The sequence below is a fragment of the Gordionus sp. m RMFG-2023 genome, chromosome 2 (genome assembly GCF_954871325.1).
Source record: "Gordionus sp. m RMFG-2023 chromosome 2, tfGorSpeb1-WG-v2, whole genome shotgun sequence".
Lineage (NCBI taxonomy): Eukaryota > Metazoa > Nematomorpha > Gordioida > Chordodea > Parachordodidae > Gordionus > Gordionus sp. m RMFG-2023.
In genome coordinates, this window is record NC_088776.1 from 48041746 (window position 1) to 48059137 (window position 17392).

Below are 17392 nucleotides of genomic sequence, written 5' to 3' on the forward strand. Positions count from 1 at the left end.
GGTTTTTTAGATTCGATTCTTCCTCCAAAAGGATTAACAATTCAATCCAATTCACATGTACAATTATTTTAAGCCTTGGATGTCTATACAGCGACTTATTCATTGGTATAAAAATGAGTTTCATGGATGTATAGATTTTGGAAATGGAATAGAACATTCTGAATTTATATCTGAACTAGCAAAGCTTTATTTCTTATGGCAACATATTATTATTATAAAATAATGCAATAACTTCAAAAATATCCTATCAATTATTATTACTTATATAATAATAATAAATCTTGTATATTTTAAAAAAATATATATAATATATAATAAAGTTTTTAATTTTTATGATTAAAATGATTTTTATATTATTCATAATATTTATTATAATTAAAAAAAAACCTTATGAATTTAATATTTTATGGAGTTATATGATTAGATCTTAATAACTATTAAACCTTAACATTTAGCAACCCTATCGCAGTTATTGAGAATGTTTAAAATATTTTTACTTTTAAAAGGATATCCTATTCCCATATATAATCTTATCTCGGATATCCTATTCCCATATATAATCTTATCTCGGATATCCTATTCCCATATATAATCTTATCTCTTGGTATTAATTTTCAAATTAGTTTTATTTTATTTATTGTTTTTATCATTCCTTGTTTGTAATATTTTATTTTTTAAAATTGGTTTCATTTTCTAATATGGCTTTTATTATTATGTGTTCGTATCAGTATTTATTTATTTTAACATATTCTCATATGTATTTCTTACAAAATCATAAGCATAACCTAATTAAAAATGTGTAAGAATGAACAGAAAATTTATAAATATTTTATAAGATATAATAAATTTTCTTAATAAAATATAATATCAACATTTAAAAATATATGATCATGATATAAATCAACAATATTAAATTTAAAAAAAGGAATCTTAATTCAGACACACTATACAATTTATTCATTGGCCATTAAATAAAATTGTTTTGGTCAATTTCTGACAAATATTGATATTCGATTTTCTATTTAGATTATTACCATAATGATGAAATAGAATGTGCAAATAATGTTCAATTATTAATGTAATTAGAATTTGATAATGGGAGAATAGTGCTTCTTGATTAAGCATATGATCAATAAGTTCATCAAAAATATTTGTTTGATGTGCTTTAAAAAGAATAAATGATACAATCCTTTTGAAAATAAATTTTTTATTTATTAGCAATGATTTTTCAAAAACATGGAATGCACTTTCAGAAATTTGGCATAATATTGAAACACTCTTAGAAGGAATTATTAACACCTGATTGTTTTTTATTTTTATCAAATTATAAGCATCACTATTTTTATGATTTTGATAATCCATCATACCTGTTATGCATGTATAACATGTTACTTTTTTTTCAGATATTATGTGTATTATATACCCTGCTATATAGGTTGATACATTTTCAAGGTAGAGTGATAATGTCGCAATATTAGGAACAAATGTTAACGAATTTTCATAAAGATTAATATGGTTGTTATTGTCAGCATTTTTCTGAAAATCTCCACAAATTAGATTAATATTATCGATTGGAATACAATTACCTGTTGTTATCACTTCTAGTTTTGCTACCAAGACATCTCTTATGGCCGATCGTAATTGATAAGTAGAAGGATTATTGTTAAAACCTCCTCTGCTGCGTAAACAACTAAAAAATAGTTCAAGATGATCTTGTGATGTTTTGTAGGTTAAAACATAACTAAAATAAGAAAAGAAAAAAAAATTAATAATAATTATGGTTAGTATTAAGAGGTATAAAAATATATGAAAATAAATAAGAAAAATATATAAACTACTTGAGTTTGGGATTAGGTCCCAATAATAATTCATTCTTAATATCCAGAATATTCTTCATTGATGCTATTAACCCTATAATGCATGTTTTTCTATTTGATTCATATACATATATACCATCTTCAAACTTTAAAGCTTTAAGAGTATTGATACATTTTTCAAAATAATCTTCATAATATGGAAGAGATCTTTTAGATAGTGGGGCCTTAAACCCTTTAGCACATGTTTCGAGTACTTAAAAAATCAAACATTGTATAAAAATATTATTAATATTATCAAGGTATTTATTTAATACCAATCAATCATTTGAATAAAGTCTACTGTGCCTTCACAGTTTTCAAACCCATCAATTTTTAGCTCATGTGCTAAAAGAATACCTTTTGGTATTGAGCTACTAAAAACTTGAATGGCAAGTTTAACCTTTAAAAATATTTTAAAAGTAAAAAATTCTTTTTATTTTACTTTCATTTTCTGCTTATGATAATCAATATGAGAACGGCCCATTTTATTTGCAGCCCTTAGTCCTTCCTTATCCTGTAAATCATGAAGGTTTGCTATATATTTCCAATTTATTACCTATTTGTAAAAATAACATTTAGGAAATATTTTAAAAGTAATTACTACTCCATTATTGATTAAAAATTTTTTATCGCCGAGTAGATTTCTAAGGAGTTTCATCATATGGCAAACGTCCAAAATAACATAAACTTTTTCCTTATAATTGCTCGGATGAAGAAAATAAGGATACAATTATTTGGGTCCAAAGAGGCACCAAGTAATTGACACATTTTTATATTTGTTGAAAGACCATATCCTTAAAGTCAAAATATTCAAATTTATTAAATAAATAAATTACATCAATATTTTAATAAAGACTTACATGGTTTACATCTCCTTCTGATTCCTCTAAACACTCATCTTCAAGAGTATTTTGATAGCTGGCAGATATAATCTTAAATAAAATATTTTTGCATAATAAAAATTATATATTGATATCTATAAAGTCAAAAAATTCAAAAATATTAAATAAATAAATTACATCAATATTTTAATAAAGACTCACATGGTTTACATCTCTTTCCGATTCCTCTAAACACTCATCTTCAAGAGTATTTTGATAGCTGGCAGATGTATTCTTAAATAAAATATTTTTGCATAATAAAAATTATATATTGATACACATAAAATCAAAATATTCAAAGATGAAAATAAAGTATTTTAATAAATAAGGCTCACTGGGCTATTATCTCTAACAGGCTCTTCTAAGCCTTCAGCTTCTAGAGTATTGTTAAGGATATCTAATTTTCTCTTAAATATTAAAAATAATATTTTTATTGATCTTTTATAAAGTAATAATATTTTACCCTTTTAGTTGAGGAGTAACTATTAGCAGCATAAGTATAATCATTTTTTACTATAAAGTTAGAACTTTTAAGAATTTTATATCTATTTAATGGGATATTTGTTATCTTAAAAAAATATTAATTTAAAATAAATATATTATACATCCTGAAAGGGTCTGGAATTAAAAATGAATGGTACAGATCCTTCCTTCAGAATAGCATATCCTATAACTGAGGGAAGAAACCATTCTTCTGAAAAATGAGCTCCACAGAGCTTGGTGTATTTGGTTGGAATAAAATTTTTTTGCTATCAAAATGGATTAAAGCCATAAATAAGATAAATTTTATTCATAATAGGGAATCTTAAAAAAAATAATATTAATGTCTTAAAATAAAAAAAGAATATTATAAGAAATAACCTATGAAAATAATTTTTTTTTATTAGAAGTTAAGCTTGTATAGCTATTATTGTTGCATGATGTACAGCGACTCATAGCTATCTATCTTTAAATTAAAAAAGAGAATTATTATCTGTAATTATGAATTGAAGATATAGACAATTTATGAAAATTTTTATCAAATAAGCTTTACAATATATAATCATATATAAAACAAGCTGAAATGTTCATAAAATAATTTTCAAAAATGTATACATATGAAGTAAAATCAATGAGGATTCAAAATGTATAAATTTAAATCTTTTTTTCTGGAAGTTAGTATGTATAAAGTATCTTCACTATCAAAAACCTTTAGTCTTTAGAAGATCCTATTAGGCAAAATTTTAGATTAAATTAAAATTATCCAAGCCATGAAAAGCAAAAATTATAATAAACTGGGCCAGGCTGAACAATTAATAAATAAAAAAATTTGGATATGTGGCCAATTAGATAAAAATATATGGTATGGGTCAGATAGATAGATAAAAAAATTTGGAACAAGTTTTTATTATATTTATATAAACATATAATTATATTGGATATCTTTATAATGAAAAAAAAGTTATTATAAAATAATTATTCAATTTATAGAGATTACTTGAAAATTTTACTTCTACCCCCTCTACTTAAATTTTTTATTAAAATATCTATTAAATATTTAAAAATATATTTATTTATTTTATAGTTATATTTATTTTCTTATAAAAAAAATAAAATCATATTTATAAATAGGCTATTATTATATGATATGAATAAAGTTTGGTATTCTAATTATCAATAAAAATATTTTACTATTTTTATATAATTTCATATAATTTTATTCCCTATTTTATAGAATTATAAACTAGGTTGACCATTTGAAAAATTTTTTATGGTAGCCTATAAATTTTTTGATATTTTAAAATTTAGAGCTAATATTTTAATTTAGTATGAATATTACAATATTAGATATTCTTATATGGAATCTTCAGTTTAGATATATATTGCATAAAGTAAATAAGATTGATAATAAACTTGAATAAAAATTGCTTATATTGCTAACCTGCATATTACAAGCAAAGAGCTTAAACCTATTTTATAAGGTATGACTATATTATTATAATTAATGTAAATATTATTAATTAAGAAAATAAAAATACTTTTGATAAAACTTAATGTTTGATTAATAAAATTGTATCAGTAGCTAATTAAATATAAAATTAAAATAAATAATGGACTCTTGATATTAAGAACTAGAGGGTAAAATAATTATTATAAATATAACCATGGTATTACGTCATACGTCATAATAAGCGCAATTACCCTTTATCGCTATATGAAACAGCAGAGCTACGCTTGGACTATCTCATCCCATCTAATTGGGTTAAGAAATTTGGGGGTAACCTATGAGATGAGCCCATCCACAGTTTTTTGGCAGGCTGCAGTTACCTGTGCGCGCAAGAGGCGAAACCACTTGCTTAAACGCCTACGGGAAATAAGAAGAGAGAGAAAAGCCCGTACCCGATTAAGTAAAATGTAAATTATAGGGAGGGGTATTGGTAAATTTTAAGTTTATGGTCTATATTGAATTTGTTTATTTAATATAAATATGATATATTTTTTTAAATAAATCTGCCTTACTATTTAAGAATATTAGATTAGTGAGTTAAGTATATTTTGGATAATTATATCAAGGTTAGGTACATGAAGAGTTTTATAAACAAATAAATAAATGTATGTTTACCATGGCGGGAGGAAAGTGGTGCTTATGCTGCAGGGGGGGCTGAGAGATTTGGAGGGTGCAGGTAGCCTGATTTGATTTTTAGAAGCTTTTTTATTGAGCTTTTATTATTGTTTAGACGTATGAATTGTTCCATCGTCAGATTTAGGCTTATGATTTCTTTTATCGTTCTGTATAGCCAATATGACTTGTATTTACCGTATGTTTTACCTTCATGAGACTCGAGCCAGATTATAGCTTCATGGACTATGTTTTGTCTGAAGTTTCTGATGGTGTGACCAAAGAGTTGAATGTGCCATTTTTTGAGAGTAGTCTCGATCAGGACGTTTTTTGAGATTCGCCATAGGCTGGCATTCGAAATTATTCTTGGATAGAAAATACCGTTGAGCTGGCGCAGACAGCGGTTTACGAAAACTTGTATTTTCTTTGTCTGAGATTTATTTATTTCCCAAGTGTCGCTGCCGTAGAGGAGGACTGGAATGACTGTGGCGTTAAAAATTCGGAGCCTTGTTTTGACTGAGATCTCTCTTGCTGTCCATAGTTTGTAATATTTCATAAAGGTTATTTTGGCGTTTTTTAGTCGGGCTTCGATTTCACCGCTGATATTTCCTTTATTATCGATAAGTACGCCAAGATATTTAAAATTGTTAACTATTTTAATTTCATTTCCCTCAAATGTTAAGTTATTTATAGACGCCTCTGGGGATGGCATAATAAAAGTTTTATTAAAGTTGATGGTTAAACCTACTTTGTTGCTATGAAAGCATAGACTTGTAAGTAAGTCTATTGTCTCATCTCTTGATTTGGTGATTAAAACTAGATCATCTGCGTATGAGATGATTCTTAGGTGATTGATATTATTATTGTTTGATGATATATCAACTAGGTTCATGGTGCTCGTGGTTTCCTTTATAATTTTGTTTATGATTATATTGAACAAAATAGGTGATAGTACACAGTCTTGTTTTACACCTCTTTTAATCTTGAAGTAAGGTGAGAAAGTTTAAAAATTATAGAGACAATAAATAGGTTAAATATTATATAATAAAAAAGTTTATTTACCTAGCTGTAATTTGGCCCAAGAGTTATTGTAATGGTACTTCAAAATTTTAATTATGTTTGGATCGATATTGCAATCTTCTAGAGCTTCCCAGAGGGCATTGTGTTTCACGATGTCGAAGGCTTTGCTGTAGTCTATGAAAGTAAATATAAAAGGAAGTTTATATCTAAAACACTTCTGTAGATAAATTTTAAGAGCTAGGATGGGTTCATTGATGTTCTTATTTGGCCTGTATGCGCAAATATTACTTGACAGGAGGTTTTTGGTAGAATCAAGAATTCTGTTCTTCAGGAGCACCATGAACACCTTTGAGACTGTGGAGGTGAGAGCAATGGCCCTGTAGTCTGCGAAAGATGAAGGATGGAGTTTCTTGGGGAAGTTGCAGATTGTGGATTTATTCCAATCATCTGGGGTTTTGCCTGAATGCCATATTTTGGTGAATATGGCTAATAGATATTTAGAAATGCTCTCTGGAGCGGCTTTCATGTGTTCATTTCTGATCCCATCAGAGCCGGGTGCTCTATTGTTTTTTAGTTTGTTTATGACTCTGTTAATTTCTGTGAGGGAGAAATCAGAGTGGGGTAATGGCAAGATTGTCTGTTGGGGGCTCACTATCTTGGAAGGGATCCTGGACTCAAAGGCTGACATATAGAAGTCTGTCCAGATGGCCATTTGCTCTTCAGGGTCTGTATATTTGTTACCTCCTTGTAAAGTAAGTATTGGTAATTTCTTAAAGCATGCTGGTTTGCAGAAGTGTTTGAGCTTTTTGTAGGCGTCATGAGTTTTGTTGTTCCTCATATCTATTTCTATTTCTTCCGCTCTCTTTGCTAAGAAAATCCTACGATCGCTACGTAGTAATCTCTGAATGCGTTTCCATAGTTCTAAATTGCGGCTGCTATCGTTTTTTATCGATAGGATTAAGTTTTTTGTATTTGCTGAGAGCCATTCTCTTTTTGGTATTTGGCTGTGGTTGAGGTTATTGTAGGCGTGGAAAATCGCACTTTTGAAGTCTGACCAACATTCTTCTAATGGTTTAGTAGGGAAGAACTGAATAATCATAGCTAGGCCTGAGCATATTGTTTCATTATAGGCTGTTTTGTTAATGTTAGTGAAGTGCCATTTGGTAGGTTGTTCTGGCGTTGTACGTATTGTGCTATGGATGCGCCTGGTATTATTGTTCCTCCATTCATCACTTCGTATTATTATATGTGCTTTGATTAGTTTGTGATCTGATATATTTATGTTTAGGATGGCCTTTACATCTGCAAACCAGCTATGGATATTGGATAGGAAGTTTAAGAAATTACCAATACTTACTTTACAAGGAGGTAACAAATATACAGACCCTGAAGAGCAAATGGCCATCTGGACAGACTTCTATATGTCAGCCTTTGAGTCCAGGATCCCTTCCAAGATAGTGAGCCCCCAACAGACAATCTTGCCATTACCCCACTCTGATTTCTCCCTCACAGAAATTAACAGAGCCATAAACAAACTAAAAAACAATAGAGCACCCGGCTCTGATGGGATCAGAAATGAACACATGAAAGCCGCTCCAGAGAGAATTTCTAAATATCTATTAGCCATATTCACCAAAATATGGCATTCAGGCAAAACCCCAGATGATTGGAATAAATCCACAATCTGCAACTTCCCCAAGAAACTCCATCCTTCATCTTTCGCAGACTACAGGGCCATTGCTCTCACCTCCACAGTCTCAAAGGTGTTCATGGTGCTCCTGAAGAACAGAATTCTTGATTCTACCAAAAACCTCCTGTCAAGTAATATTTGCGCATACAGGCCAAATAAGAACATCAATGAACCCATCCTAGCTCTTAAAATCTATCTACAGAAGTGTTTTAGATATAAACTTCCTTTTATATTTACTTTCATAGACTACAGCAAAGCCTTCGACAACGTGAAACACAATGCCCTCTGGGAAGCTCTAGAAGATTGCAATATCGATCCAAACATAATTAAAATTTTAAAGTACCATTACAATAACTCTTGGGCCAAATTACAGCTAGGCCAAACTTTCTCACCTTACTTCAAGATTAAAAGAGGTGTAAAACAAGGCTGTGTACTATCACCTATTTTGTTCAATATAATCATAAACAAAATTATAAAGGAAACCACGAGCACCATGAACCTAGTTGATATATCATCAAACAATAATAATATCAATCACCTAAGAATCATCTCATACGCAGATGATCTAGTTTTAATCACCAAATCAAGAGATGAGACAATAGACTTACTTCCATAGCAACAAAGTAGGTTTAACCATCAACTTTAATAAAACTTTTATTATGCCATCCCCAGAGGCGTCTATAAATAACTTAACATTTGAGGGAAATGAAATTAAAATAGTTAACAATTTTAAATATCTTGGCGTACTTATTGATAATAAAGGAAATATCAGCGGTGAAATCGAAGCCCGACTAAAAAACGCCAAAATAACCTTTATGAAATATTACAAACTATGGACAGCAAGAGAGATCTCAGTCAAAACAAGGCTCCGAATTTTTAACGCCACAGTCATTCCAGTCCTCCTCTACGGCAGCGACACTTGGGAAATAAATAAATCTCAGACAAAGAAAATACAAGTTTTCGTAAACCGCTGTCTGCGCCAGCTCAACGGTATTTTCTATCCAAGAATAATTTCGAATGCCAGCCTATGGCGAATCTCAAAAAACGTCCCGATCGAGACTACTCTCAAAAAAAGGCACATTCAACTCTTTGGTCACACCATCAGAAACTTCAGACAAAACATAGTCCATGAAGCTATAATCTGGCTCGAGTCTCATGAAGGTAAAACATACGGTAAATACAAGTCATATTGGCTATACAGAACGATAAAAGAAATCATAAGCCTAAATCTGACGATGGAACAATTCATACGTCTAAACAATAATAAAAGCTCAATAAAAAAGCTTCTAAAAATCAAATCAGACTACCTGCACCCTCCAAATCTCTCAGCCCCCCCCCTGCAACATAAGCACCACTTTCCTCCCGCCATGGTAAACATACATTTATTTATTTGTTTATAAAACTCTTCATGTACCTAACTTTAAATCTTTTTTTCTGGAAGTTAGTATGTATAAAGTATCTTCACTATCAAAAACCTTTAGTCTTTAGAAGATCCTATTAGGCAAAATTTTAGATTAAATTAAAATTATCCAAGCCATGAAAAGCAAAAATTATAATAAACTGGGCCAGGCTGAACAATTAATAAATAAAAAAATTTGGATATGTGGCCAATTAGATAAAAATATATGGTATGGGTCAGATAGATAGATAAAAAAATTTGGAACAAGTTTTTATTATATTTATATAAACATATAATTATATTGGATATCTTTATAATGAAAAAAAAGTTATTATAAAATAATTATACAATTTATAGAGATTACTTGAAAATTTTACTTCTACCCCCTCTACTTAAATTTTTTATTAAAATATCTATTAAATATTTAAAAATATATTTATTTATTTTATAGTTATATTTATTTTCTTATAAAAAAAATAAAATCATATTTATAAATAGGCTATTATTATATGATATGAATAAAGTTTGGTATTCTAATTATCAATAAAAATATTTTACTATTTTTATATAATTTCATATAATTTTATTCCCTATTTTATAGAATTATAAACTAGGTTGACCATTTGAAAAATTTTTTATGGTAGCCTATAAATTTTTTGATATTTTAAAATTTAGAGCTAATATTTTAATTTAGTATGAATATTACAATATTAGATATTCTTATATGGAATCTTCAGTTTAGATATATATTGCATAAAGTAAATAAGATTGATAATAAACTTGAATAAAAATTGCTTATATTGCTAACCTGCATATTACAAGCAAAGAGCTTAAACCTATTTTATAAGGTATGACTATATTATTATAATTAATGTAAATATTATTAATTAAGAAAATAAAAATACTTTTGATAAAACTTAATGTTTGATTAATAAAATTGTATCAGTAGCTAATTAAATATAAAATTAAAATAAATAATGGACTCTTGATATTAAGAACTAGAGGGTAAAATAATTATTATAAATATAACCATGGTATTACTTATAGTAAGAATGAAAATGAAGAATTGGTTCTAAGACAAATTATCTTCGATGTACTCATCATGGTGTTAATGGCGTCTCCAGCTGATTTCAATTGATACATACTTTTTATGAATGAATTGTCAGTTTAGGTATTATTATATGTCATTGCTATTATATTGTATTTATAATTATATTATCAAAATAAAACTATTATTTTTTATCATGGCTAATATATTGTGTTGAAAAATATAAGGCATTTATTTATATTAAATTTAATTTAAAAAAAAATTTATCATAAAATTTTGAACGCGTTCATGAACATGAACGCGTTCCTTTTTTTGAATTTGAACGTGAACGCGTTCGATTTTTGTCAATGAACGTTGAACGCGAACGCGTTCGATTTTTTAAAAAATGTTTACAGTTTCAAAATTTCACCGTACAGAAATGTTTAACTTAACAGTATATTTATTTATTTTTTTACCCCTTTTTTTTTTTGAATAAATTGGTTTTATTTTTCTTTAAAACAATAAAAAAATATAATTGATAATAATAATGAATTTCCACTTTTTTTTAGTTTATATAAGATTATTATTTTTTTTATAAATATTAAATTATTATTTATTTTTTTTTTACATAATAAATATTAAAAATATTTATATAATGACGTTCAAGATGACTGCGCGAAACAAAAAAAAATATTAAAAATAAAATTTCAAACAAAAAAATATTTATATAATGACGTTCAAGATGACTGCGCGAAACTAAAAAAAAATATTAAAAATAAAATTTCAAACAAAAAAAAAATATTTCATGACTCATACAAAGAAAATAATAAAACTATTTATAACACGCCCCCATTAAATGAAAACCCTTGAACATACAAAAAAAATTAAAATTGTTGTTTAACAAAGATAAACAAGGGGGTTTTGTACATAAAATCAAAATGTAATTATTTATTATTCTCTACATATGTTAACATAAATAAAAAAAAATATATGATGTAAAATATCTTATCGTATTTTTCCCGAAAATCTATTAAGGAAAATGATATTTTAAAAAAAAATTGTTTTATTATTACAAAATTTGTAAAATTTATTCTGGTCCCATTACATCCTCCAACAATTCCTGAATCTCAGAGGCCGACAAATCAACCATCGGCCACTCTTCAGCGTAATAGGCCCTGGGACTCGCCTCCGGCGTTTCTTCTCGAAACGGCTCAATAATCCCCACCGGTCGCCCCATCGCAGTTATGGATGGATCTTGTTGCGGCATTGCCCCTATCGTCAAAGGCGGCAAAATGGTCCTAACTGGGCGTGCGTCGCTCCTTCCCGGGCTTCGGCTTCTGTGGCTCGTCGTTTCCCTATTATCATTTAAGTCTTGCCTACGATTTGGCCCACGGGGGCACCGCATTCGCAAATGACTAGGCGAACCACACAAGTAACAAGAACGTCTCCTCCTCGAGCGCATGCTGAGGTGCCGGGGCTCCGGTAATTCGGAGTGATCTAAATTGTTCGTTATTATTCCGGACACTCCCCTTTGGACCGGGGGCGATCTACTGTTTCGGCGTATTGGAGGCGAATGGTCTATTATGCTTCGGTAATTCAAAGGCGAGATCGGTCGCCCATCCTCATTAACATATCCTCGATAAATACTTATCCTAACGGTTAAATTCTCCCAATATATGCACCGATGCCTCCCCGACATTCTTTTTTAAGGAAAAGGTATAATATATAAAAAAAAATTAATAACAGTTTTCACTCACTTTTCTTTTGGGTCAAAATGAATAAATACAGGAAAATTTTCTTTAACAAAATTAACAATTATACAAAAAAAAATTTTAATTTTGCATTTGTAAAATTCCCCTTTTAACGCCCAATTATTGGAACCTTCCTTGTTTGTGTCTCGCTTCCAACTGTCATTGCCGAAATTTTTTCCGTGTTTCAGTCCAACTTGGAACCACTTTTTATTTGTTTCCTAGTCCAATTGTCACTCCTTTTTATTCTATTCTCCAATTATATACAAGTTCTATTCCCAACTTTTGATTTACGATCCCGGCATCTCTCAAAATTATCCCTTACTTTAATTTATTACTTTGGTTAACATATCCAACATTTTTAACTTTTTGTGCATCATTTATTGGCACTCTAATTAAGTTCCCCCTTTTTTTTAAAAAAAAATACTCGCTTTATTCCCCGAATCACGAAATCATTGACTAACTGATATCATTGATATTTATTTTATTTTCTATTAAATGTGATGTAATCCCGTAATTGCTGGAGGTATTAATATCTCGGGTTAATTATCATTATCGATTTTTTTTTTTAAATTAAATTTGATTTAATCTCGGAACTGCGGAGGTATTATCATCTTGGGTTAATTATCATTATTAGTATTATTATTTTCTATGTGCTTTAACTCGAGAATTGCTAAGATATCTATCCCTCTCTCCTCGCCGCATCATGGCTAGATTTCAATCTTTCAGACTCTACTCTCTTCCGTATCTGTTCTACGTGTCTAACTCCTTCCTTTCCGTCCACGAATTTTACTCTCACCATTTTATGCCCCATGTTCTGTATAATTATTCCTGACTCCCATTTTCGGGTACCTCCAAAAATTCTCGCCCATACGGTCTGACCATTCACAAATTCACACTGATTATCCATTGAATTTTCCTCCTGCGCCGGTTTGGGTCTTAAGAAATCCAACTGAATACGAGTTCTACGGCCCAAAAACTTTTCTGCTGGGGACAATTCCTCTCCCTTTCGACTATTGTTATAATACGCAATCGCTATCCAAATCTCTCCACCCCCATATTTCGACTTCCTCAACCAACTCTTTACCACCGCCACCATCCTTTCCGCCTGCCCATTCGAGCTTGGGTGGTAAGGAGGTGCCAAAATGTGTCTCGCCCCAGTTTCAGTACAAAAAACTTTAAATTGTTTACTTATAAAAGCGGGTCCTCCATCCGACACGACTATTTCCGCTACCCCAAACTTTGCCCAAAGATCTTTTAACGTCTTAATTACCACTTGCGTTGTTAACCCCTTTACTTCTTGATACTCTACCCATTTTGAGTAAGCGTCCACTACGAGGAGATATATTTTATTTTCGAAGTCGAAAAAGTCTAAGTGTACTCTTTCCCATGGTTGAGTAGCCCTAGGCCAAATACTTTTCTTGTCCTTTCGAGGCATACTTGCCCATGAATTACACATTTCACAACTTCTCACCATATTCTCGATTTCTTTATTCATGCCAGGCCACCATACGTATTCCCGCCCCCATTGTTTCATTCGTTCCATACCCTGATGTCCAGCATGGATCATTGTCTTTACTGCCTCCCGCAATCTGGACGGCACCACTCCCCGACTTCCTCGTACCACACACTCGTCCACTATCGTTAGCTCTTTCTCCACTTGCTTGAACTTCTTGTCCCCATCTCGCCATTGCTTCCGACCCAATATGCACGCTTTGATTCTCGTCAACTCGCGATCTTTTAAAGTAGCATTTTTGAGTTGTTCCCATGCAACTGGTCCTCCTTTAGATATTCCGACTATCGCTCTAATCAACCCGTGCTCATCCTCTTCATCCATATCTTTCGACCTACTCGTTTCGCAATCCTCTCCCGCTCCACATCTAGAAAGAATATCCGGTAAGTAATTTTCTCTTCCTCGTCGGTATTTCACTTGCACGTCGAAACTGCCTACCAGCAATAGCCATCGCTGCAACCTAGGCGACAACATGAGCTCCTTGTTGTCCTTTCTGAAAAGATGAACCAAGGGCTTGTGATCCGTATATATGACAAATCGACGTCCGATCAAGTATTCCCGACATTTAGTCAATCCAAATATAACCGCTAGCGCTTCTTGTTCGATCACTGAATATCTTGTCTCGGCCTCTCTAAAGATTCTTGAGAAAAATAAAATAGGTCTCTCCAATTCGTCTATACAATGTAATAGCGCTCCACCCACACCCCTATTTGAAGCATCAACGGCCAATATCACTGGCACATCGTTATCAAAACATACTAGTACTGGTTCCCTTCCAATCCTCAATTTCAACTCCTCAAAAGCCTCCTCCTGTTCAATCTTCCATTCAAATCTTTCTCCTTTCTTTAACAATTTATACAACGGCGCCGCTATCTGCGCGAAGCCTTCCACAAAACGGTGATAATAATTCACCATTCCCAAGAAAGCTTGTACTTCCACTTTATTATTAGGCTTCAACATGCTTGTTATATTTGCCATATTTTTGTCTAAAGGTCTGACCTCTTTCCCATTGATTTTATGCCCCAAATATACGATTTCTGATACTCCCAACACACTTTTTTCAACGCTTGCCCGCAATCCTTTATCCTTGATCCTTTTGAACACCTCCTCCAATCTTCGTTCGTGTTGCTCGGGAGTCTTTCCCATCACTAATACGTCATCCATGTAGTAAAATACTCCCTCTAGTCCTTGAAAAACTGCCGCCATCGTTCTTTGAAAAATTGGAGCCGACACGCTAAGTCCAAACGGCAATCTACAGAAGGCATACAATCCCTTCGGAGTCGTGATCGTTAATAGCTTTTGTACCTCGGGTTTCACCTTCAATTGTAAATAAGCGTTCGAAAAGTCCACCTTTGAAAAATATATGCTACCCCTTAAATTAGCTAATATTTCTTCAATCCGAGGTAACGGATATTTTATCTCCACAACCCACGGGTTTAGCGTGACCCGAAAATCAGCGCATAAACGAAGCTTTCCATTGGCCTTCTTCACGGGTACTAACGGTGTTGCCCATTCGCTATATTCCACTGGACAAACAATGCCCTTCTGCACCCACTGCTCCAATTCCTTGTCTACTTCATTTCGCCATTCGAACGGTATCCGACGTAATGCACAAAACTTGGGCACATATCCCTCCTTTAATTTGATATCCACTTCATAATCTCGGAGACAACCCAACTTCTCATCAAAAATCTCCTTGTAATTTTTCATCAAGTTTCTCACTCCCTCTTGTACTTTGATCATACCAAATTCTATCTCTCTATCCCGCAATTCCCTCTCTTCCAGTCGTCTCGTTTCCTTTCCATCCATTTCCATTGGTTGGCTATGTGTTCCCTTAGTATTTCCTTGTTCCAAATCATCATCTTCTCTAGTCTCTTCTTCTGGCAACATTATTTTCCCATCTGCCAATCTCTCCAGCTCCGCTTCAAACTTTCCTTGATCATGAATTTCTTTCTGTTCTTCAGTATCATTTCTTTCTTCCTTTCTCCCAAAGTCGCGACAACTCCTAAAATTCTCTCCAATACCTCCCCTAAGATTCTCCCCAATACCTCCCCTATAGTTCCCCCCAAAACCTCCCTTATAATTTCCCCCGATACCTCCCCTAAAATTCTCTCCAATACCTCCCCTAAGATTCTCCCCGATACCTCCCCTATAGTTCCCCCCGATACCTCCCCTATAATTCTCCCCAATACCTCCCCTAAAATTCTCTCCAATACCTCCCCTAAGATTCTCCCCAATACCTCCCCTATAGTTCCCCCCAAAACCTCCCTTATAATTTCCCCCGATACCTCCCCTATAGATTCTCCCCGATACCTCCCCTATAGTTCCCCCCGATACCTCCCCTATAATTCTCCCCAATACCTCCCCTAAAATTTTCTCCAATACCTCCCCTAAGATTCTCCCCAATACCTCCCCTATAGTTCCCCCCGAAACCTCCCTTATAATTTCCCCCGATACCTCCCCTATAGTTCCCCCCGATACCTCCCCTATAATCCCCTATAATTCCCCCGATACCTCCCCTATAGTTCCCCCAATACCTCCCCTATATTCCCCCGATACCTCCCCTATAATTCTCCCCAATACCTCCCCTAAAATTTCCCCCAATATCTCCCCTATAGTTCCCCCCAAAACCTCCCCTACAGTCTCTAACAACCCTATTATCCTCTCTTCTCCTTTCCCCTTCCAAAAAGGTTTCAATTCCTGGCAATCTCTCTCCATACCACAAATTCATATCTCTATTTTCTTCATATCTTGCAACAGGTAAAAATACACCACACCATGCGAATACCCCCAAAAACCACAATCTGGACCAATTCGGGTGATCCAATCCCATCCCACTACTGACTCTACTTTTCGATCTACTATCCATAAGTCCAAAATCTCCACTCTATTCTCTAATACCACCTTTAACTCCACCCTTCCCATCACTGCGACTTCTGATCCATCCAACTGACGGATCTTGATGTCCTCCCGTTTAATTATCCCTTCCGACCAAATACTCTGATATTTCTCATATCCCATCACGGATATGGCTGCCCCGGTATCAAATAACATGGATACCATATTTCCATTCAAATTTATCCAAACTCTAGGGCAAGGATCATGTATCCTTTCCTCTTGTATCATATATATGCCCTTTGATACCCAATCTTTCTCACTATAATCTAATCTTTCCATCTCTTTCGCCCAAAGCCCCCCGACCTTTGCGGCATGCTCTTTGCCATCATATAGTCACAAATACTCGCAATCTCTCGCCCCATGTCCTTCCTTCCGGCAACGGAAACAGATTCTATTCTGCTCTTTATTCACAGCCAAAAATGGTATTCCTACCTCTTTATTTTTTTCACTTTCTATAATTCTAACATTTGGAGCACTTTGCCCCATGTCCCTCTGCGGAAAACCGCCTCTAGTTTTGAAATTACCCACATTGCATTCCTCCCTATTATGACCAAATCGACCACAACCTGCACATCGTAGCTTATCACGTCTTCCTGAACAAAACGTGGCTATATGTCCATATTTTCCACATTCAAAACATTTCGTTTCTTGGCAATCTCTGACCATATGTCCCTGTCTTCCGCAATTATAACAATTCATTCTCCCCCTTACTCTTGAATCAAAGTTAGGTCTCATTTCTCCTCTCCTTCCCTGTGAACTTT

At 32.6% G+C, this 17392-nt stretch overlaps 1 protein-coding gene across 6 annotated transcripts; it reads right to left on the bottom strand.

Moving 5' to 3' along the window:
* Positions 1-912: 912 nt before the first annotated feature.
* On the bottom strand, positions 913-10604 carry LOC135923854 (uncharacterized). Of its 6 annotated transcripts, none has more exons than XM_065458831.1 (10): positions 10487-10596; positions 3073-3144; positions 2900-2971; positions 2717-2788; positions 2461-2650; positions 2299-2412; positions 2132-2256; positions 1954-2070; positions 1839-1911; positions 913-1741 (listed from the first exon to the last, which is right to left on the bottom strand). In XM_065458831.1, exons 5-8 carry the CDS (start codon positions 2515-2517, stop codon positions 2052-2054), a joined length of 315 nt encoding a protein of 104 aa, XP_065314903.1. In that variant the 5' UTR covers positions 2518-2650; positions 2717-2788; positions 2900-2971; positions 3073-3144; positions 10487-10596; the 3' UTR covers positions 913-1741; positions 1839-1911; positions 1954-2051. The 6 variants fall into 6 exon arrangements, 1 of the variants encoding a protein (XP_065314903.1); XR_010571282.1 differs by having other exon boundaries at positions 918-1741; positions 2458-2650; positions 2713-2788; XR_010571280.1 differs by having other exon boundaries at positions 923-1741; positions 2458-2650.
* Positions 10605-17392: the final 6788 nt, after the last annotated feature.